The 6817-nt window shown below is 52.2% G+C and overlaps 1 protein-coding gene across 2 annotated transcripts; it reads left to right on the top strand.

Annotated features, from left to right (window-relative positions):
- On the top strand, nucleotides 1-5329 carry Irx2 (iroquois homeobox 2). Of its 2 annotated transcripts, XM_057789414.1 has the most exons (5): nucleotides 1-513; nucleotides 1734-2139; nucleotides 2439-3152; nucleotides 3734-3809; nucleotides 4431-5329. In XM_057789414.1, the coding sequence occupies exons 1-4, from the start codon at nucleotides 262-264 to the stop codon at nucleotides 3784-3786; spliced, it is 1425 nt and encodes a 474-aa protein (XP_057645397.1). In that variant the 5' UTR covers nucleotides 1-261; the 3' UTR covers nucleotides 3787-3809; nucleotides 4431-5329. The 2 variants fall into 2 exon arrangements, with proteins under 2 accessions (XP_057645397.1, XP_057645396.1); XM_057789413.1 differs by having other exon boundaries at nucleotides 3734-5329.
- Nucleotides 5330-6817: the final 1488 nt, after the last annotated feature.

Raw genomic sequence — 6817 nt, 5'->3', positions numbered from 1 at the left:
TGCAGACTCCCCCAAACCCCGACCGCCGGCCTGGCGCGCGGCTGCGCCCACCGGCTCCGCGCTGCCGCCGCCGACACCGCCGCCGACACAGCCACTGCCGCCGTCCCGCAGATCCGCCGTCCCGCGGGCCTCCCAGGATAGTGCCCAGCACAGCCTGCCCCCGCCCGTAGCCTTGGTGCGCCCCGGCCGGGCGTGGATGGAGGGTGCCGCGCGCGCTGCCCGCTGCTCCGCGTGACGCGGGCCTCGCGCCCCGCGCCCACCATGTCCTACCCGCAGGGCTACCTGTACCAAGCGCCTGGCTCGCTGGCGCTCTACTCGTGCCCCGCGTACGGCGCCTCCGCGCTGGCCGCGCCGCGCAGCGAGGAGCTGGCGCGCTCGGCGTCCGGCTCCGCGTTCAGTCCGTACCCCGGCTCGGCGGCCTTCACAGCACAGGCGGCGACCGGCTTCGGCAGCCCGCTGCAATACTCGGCAGACGCCGCCGCTGCAGCGGCCGCGGGCTTCCCGTCCTACATGGTAACCGCTTTTGGGTGGGGGCTGGGAGACCCCCGACACTGGCTTGGATTGAGGGGGGTAATGGATACAGGGCGCGGGCGGCGGCTCGAGAGTCACCAGCACCCGCCGGTACTCGAAACAAGGGACCGGAGTGACCCTCAGCGGTTGTGCGATGATTTCTCCTAAAACTGTGTGAGGTGCTACTCCACCCGGGCCGGGGCCATTAGTTATCTCTAATCCGCGCCTACAGATTGCTGGGGCTGCTGAATCCGCCCGCGGATCTCCGGCAAGGTTTTAAGTCGAGGGCCGCTGCTGCTCGGGCCACTGCCTTAGGGTTCAGGTTTCAGTAGTGGCGGGGTCACCAAGTTGGGGGAGGGCACCGAGCCTCCGGCTGCCGCCCTTAGACCCAGGTCTAAGCTCTCTCTAGTCTTGGCCTTTATGTATCTCTCAGATCTGGCTTTCAAAAATTTTGTTGCCGGGTTTGGGACCCGCTAAGTGCTGCCAGAGTTCGTGCGCGGCCTATGGGCTTCCAGCTCTAGAAACCCGGGATTCTCCTGAACCTCTCTGGGTTTTGAGAGTGGGCCCCACAAGAGCGTGTCGCAGCAGTTTGGGGGCTTATGAGGGCGTGGGGCCGCAGGGGGTGGGGAGTTAGACCCCAGGTGGGATTCCCTGGGTGGAAACCAGGCCTAGGGAGAAGGTTACAAACACCTCCTGTTTAAACGGTAAAGGATGAATTAAAATGCTAATTACTAAGTAGAATTGGAAAAGCTGGCTGGCTTCTGAGTTGCAAATTGGATTTATCTGCTTTAAAGAGTGAATAGCCGACTGGGGTTCCGTACCGAACTGTTTTTTAATAAAGGAGGGAAGAGGGTGGGGAGGAGCGCGGGAAGCCGCCGACGAAATTTAGACATCAAGAAACTACTCGCTGAATTGCGGGGTTATCCAGAGAATGTGTTTGCAAACATTGCTTGAGCTACTCGGGAACTTAGGTCGTTTCAGGAAAAAAAGAAGTGAGATAGTTTAAAAACAAAATTCTAGAATCGAAAGGCAGAAGTTTTGTTCCCAACAGCTGGCCTTGTGTTTCTCAGGCTCTCTGCAGAATGGTTCCCAGCTCAGAGAAGCCAAGCAAGAAAGGCAGCGGTGGGGTGGGGGTGAGGGGCTAACGGAGGGTCGCCTTGGGAGGGGGGGTGATGCCTGAGGGGCCCATGCACCCTCCACTCACAGGCTGTTGTGGCTTCCAGGGCTCGCCATACGACACGCACACCACCGGAATGACTGGCGCTATCAGCTATCACCCATATGGCAGCGCGGCCTACCCATACCAGCTCAACGACCCTGCGTACCGCAAGAACGCCACGCGGGACGCCACTGCCACTCTGAAAGCCTGGCTCAACGAGCACCGCAAGAACCCGTACCCCACCAAGGGAGAGAAGATCATGCTGGCCATCATCACCAAGATGACCCTCACGCAGGTCTCCACTTGGTTCGCCAACGCGCGCCGACGCCTCAAGAAGGAGAACAAAATGACCTGGGCCCCGAGGAACAAAAGCGAGGACGAGGACGAGGATGAAGGAGATGCTGCCAGGAACAAGGAAGAGAATCCGGACAAGGCTCAGGATGGCACCGAGACCTCGGCCGAGGACGAAGGTGAGCGGGGCAGCGTTTGGTGCAAGGGCTCAAGGAGCTTTCTTCCCAGGCGGGCTATGGTTGGGGCTGACCCTGCGCACCTGCTACGCCGGGCCCGGGCCTACAAAAGCCGCTAAACGGCTTGGGTCCGGGCCCGCAGGGTTTGCATTGGAGAGTCCTTGGGCACTGCGGAGATGTTAACGCTCTCTTGGGGTGAGGTGCGGGGTCGTGGGGAGGCCCAGTGCAGGACACTGGGCGGATGGGACTGTGGGTGCCCGCTCTGGCCCAACTTTTCGCCCACCATGTCCGCGTCCCCGCAGGGATCAGTCTGCACGTCGACTCGCTTACGGACCACTCGTGCTCGGCGGAGTCAGATGGGGAGAAACTGCCCTGCCGCGCCGGGGATCCCTTGTGCGAATCGGGTTCCGAGTGTAAGGACAAGTTTGAGGACCTGGAGGATGAGGAGGATGAGGAAGATGAGTGCCAGCGGGACCTGACGCCTCCCAAGCCCGTGACCTCCTCGCCACTCACGGGCGTGGAGGCACCCCTGCTGAGCCCGGCACCCGAAGTCGCTCCGCGCGGCGGCAGCGGTGGTGGCAAGACGCCCCTAGGCAGCCGGACGTCGCCTGGAGCGCCGCCGCCCGCCAACAAGCCCAAGCTGTGGTCGCTGGCCGAGATCGCCACTTCGGACCTCAAGCAACCAAGCTTGGGCCCGGGTTGCATACCTCCGGGTCTGCCAGCTGCCGCCGCGCCCGCCTCATCTGGAGCCCCTCCGGGAGGCTCGCCCTACTCAGCCTCTCCGCTGCTGGGCCGCCACCTCTACTATACGTCGCCTTTCTATGGCAATTACACAAACTACGGGAACTTGAATGCCGCGCTGCAAGGCCAGGGCCTTCTGCGGTACAACGCGGCGGCCTCCGCACCAGGCGAGACACTGCACACTGTGCCCAAGGCTAGCGACGCGGGCAAAGCAGGCTCGCACCCGCTGGAGTCCCACTACAGGCCTCCGGGCGGCGGCTACGAGCCCAAGAAAGGTAGGCTGCCCGAGGCCGGTGGGGAGGGATCCTGGTGAGACAGAGGGAGCTAAAAACCTGGGAAAGGCTCGGGGAGTGGGAAAGCTTTGGACAGACAGAGCCACTTGCCAGAATTAGGGAAGTAAGTCCGTGTGAGAAAGACTAGCCCTCTTTGTAGATCTACCCTGTTTTATTTCCTCTTTATTTAATTTACTGTTAATACTATCATCGTAACTATTTTGGTTTGGCAAATTTAACTGCAAGGCAACGAAAAATGCGCTGGACTCTCTGCTGGGTGTAGTTTCCCCCGCTGTGGTGTTGGTTAAGTGGAGTTTAGCGAAATCCGTTCTGCCTTTGGCTTGAGAAAAGCACAGGTTCTGGGGAACTCTCAGAGGCCTAATTTTCTTACACCGCCTACGTTGTTCCTAATTCGGCATCCCTGAGATGGGGGCTCAAGGAGAGGAAGGGGCAAGGAAGGAACATAAGTGAAATGGATCTTAAGATTCCCTGGGAGTGTGCATTCCTTGCCGTGATAAGAGCTGATAGGTGCTTAGCTGCCAGGGGTTGCAGCCTGTCCTCACTATCTGCCCCTCCCCTGACAGATGCCAGTGAGGGCTGTGCGGTTGTTGGCGCAGGCGTCCAGCCCTACCTATAGGAGGGCCAAGCTCAGCAGTGCAAGTAAGTGGGTTCCCTTTGCGTCCTCCAGCCCCAAACCTGTGCCCTGTGTAGTGTGGTGCGGTTTTGCTTGTCAAGAGTTGCTTGTCAGCTTGTCCAGGGCTTCCTTCTGGCCTCTTTGCCTTCTATTTTATAGATTTCGTTTCTACTCAAGTTCTGCTTTGAAGAATCACTTATTTAATCAGAATTCATACATGCACGCACAGAGGAGCACACATACATATCCTCAAACGTATAACATATACCTCACCACTACTGCTGTTGGCTGATGATGGTTTAAATGATCCGGGCATCTCTGTGTCATTGAGAACTGTTTTAGATGCATAAAGGATGCCTTGCTTGATGAGGGAGTTGTGCAGAAACTCGGGCATTAAAGCCTGCAATGGATGTTGTTTTCAGAATAATATTCTGAGAAACCAGGGACTGGCCTTCCATAGGACACACTAGAATCTATAGTGCTCCTAGCCCAGAGCTGTTACAGACATTATTTCCCTGCTGGGCAGCATTACTAGGCCTAGACCCTAAAGATGGCAAAGAGGCAGAGCCAGTAGCTACAAGCTTGTGTTTTTTGATAACGTGGAACTGAAGAATTTGGCATGATTTGGTTTTTTCCTTGGTCCACAGGTAGGTGTCACAATTGCTTTGGAAAAAAATAAAAATAAAAGTCAGGAGGACATTCTCCTTTCCCAAGCTCATATGTACACAGATACAAACCCCAGATGTGGAAATCCGGACCACATCTTGTGCCACTGTAAGAGCGGATGCACCTCGCACTTCCAACCCACAGACTCTGAGGACTGGACACAAGTTGTTGAGCATATGTGAATTTATTGGCATAGTATAGCTTCCCCATGTTTGTGTGACTTTTGGAAACAATCGGTTTTTCCTCAGGATATCTTGATCACTTCATTGCCACGGTATATATTCTATAGGCGTGCTAGGACTTGCTGTGAAATTTATTTGTAAAAAAAATAAATAAATGTACACGGTAGAACTAACGTGATTGAAGAACTTGAGTCCTTCAGAAGTGGAAACAAATTTGATATTTATTTTTATAATGATATAAAGCTTCTAGTAATTTATGCAAGTTGTATTGCAATGAAATCTAAAACTTTTGTAAATAAATTCTGCCTGGTTTTTATTTGAACATTGCTGGTTATACAATCTCTGTTGGTTGTTTAACATGAATTCTCTACTAATTTATATCTAAAACTGTAAATAAAAACAAACTAGCCTACAAGAAAATGGTGTTCAGGGCTCGTTTTTACTAAAAAGTGATTTGGATAAGGGTCCTAGTGGTGCCCCAGCCCCCAGGTGATCCTAAGTCGTTTTTTAAATGAAGAGCCCAGTGAAATAAACTTCTTTCTTGGCCTTATTTGAAAATTACAGACAGAAGAGAGCAATATAAATGTGTAACAGGGTGATACCTATGGTTCTGTATTTACAAAGAAACACGCTGCAAGAAAATAATTCAGATTTTTTGTCCTCTGAATATGCAAATCCGTCCTTAGTGTAAATTTCTAAAACATGGACAAATAAAAAGGATATGCCACCTCTCTCTGCATTTTATCTTCTTTTGTGGTGCTGGAGAAGGATCTTCCCATTCATACTGGAGAGTACTCTCCCACAAGAAATTACTGATGGGAAGGGTTGTTTTCCTAAACCTGAAATATCTCAATTGGCATAGATCACACACGTTTATTGAGGGACTCTTTCCTTTCTGTTCAGTTTCCGTTAACAGGAGTGGGGCGGGAGGTAGGTGCTCTGCTACCCTTACCCTCAGGGAAAAAGAAGTTTAAACATCCTCAGACATTGTCTCTTTATTGTCTACTCACCTCCTAATTACAAGACCAGCCTGGAATCTGCAGCCCAGTAACCCAGCCCCTTTGATTAGTATCATAAAAGCAGCCACTCTGTCACCTCATCTCTTCTCAAATTATGTAGATACCCATATAATAAAATTTCTGAGGAGAAATGAACAATCATTTATTTCCTCTGCAAAGATGAATTGAGTGAATATAACTTACGTTTATAAAGCAAGAATAATGGTTCCTTAGATTGCCCTTTAATCAATCATACAGTTATTTTCCAAGAGGCTCACCTATTTCATCCCATGATTAATAACACTGCGGCAGGGGAGCGTTATTGGAGCCCAGCAGGGGAGGTCTCTGGTGCTTTGGGCTGCTCTGGAATGGTCAGTTGGGGTTCATTATGGGCTGAGATTGAACGATTTATAAAATCTTGTCTAAACATCTGCCAGCTCCGATAGGCTGATGTGGCCGAGGATGGGAAATTGCTAGGCCAGTTGATATTGACAAAAGGATCTCTCTCCAGTGGCTTTTTGTGCCATAGAAATTAGTGGCCTCTTGCTGGGGTCTTGTTAGAAAGGGTATTGGAAAGTCATCTTATGTACTTGAAGCAAAGCCCCCAACAGGCCGGCCTGGGGAGGAACCAAGTTGACACCTCGGGAGGGGGAAATGAAGGCTGCTTGGGCTTTGGGGATTGGTTTGAAATGCATGGGCATTTAAAGCTCAGCTCTAGAGTCAGTTTCTGGATACAAGATACTTTTCTCCCCTCCCTGTCTCCTGGGGATAGAAATGGAAATGTTTTTAGCTGAGCTCTTGGGGGCCAAAAATAAGGACTATTATTACTACATTGTTATTAGTATTATTACTATTATTATTATATTTTAAACAAGGACCCTTGCTACTCTGGAAGACTCCAGGGCTGGGGAGTCAGAGGGTGCCTTGGTTGTCTGTCTGTCTGTCTGTCTGTCTGGGTTTCTCAGGATTTTCAGAGATGCCCATCTCTCCTCCCAGATCCATGTCTGCGGTACAGCAGAACAAACAGCCTTACTTTGCTGATGTCAGCCCTGTTTCATAAGCCATCAGGGCACTGAAAAGGGCTGGGTGACAGTAACTGCCTCATGTAATGTCGTAACTTGAGTATTTTGAAAATTTTAGGGGAAAGTATGAAAGTTAACAATATTTAACAAACAAGCCATCCAAGAT

This window comes from Chionomys nivalis, chromosome 15 (genome assembly GCF_950005125.1).
Source record: "Chionomys nivalis chromosome 15, mChiNiv1.1, whole genome shotgun sequence".
Taxonomy (NCBI): Eukaryota; Metazoa; Chordata; class Mammalia; order Rodentia; family Cricetidae; genus Chionomys; species Chionomys nivalis.
Note: the sequence above shows the minus strand (reverse complement) of the source record. Positions and strands in the feature narration are given on the sequence as shown.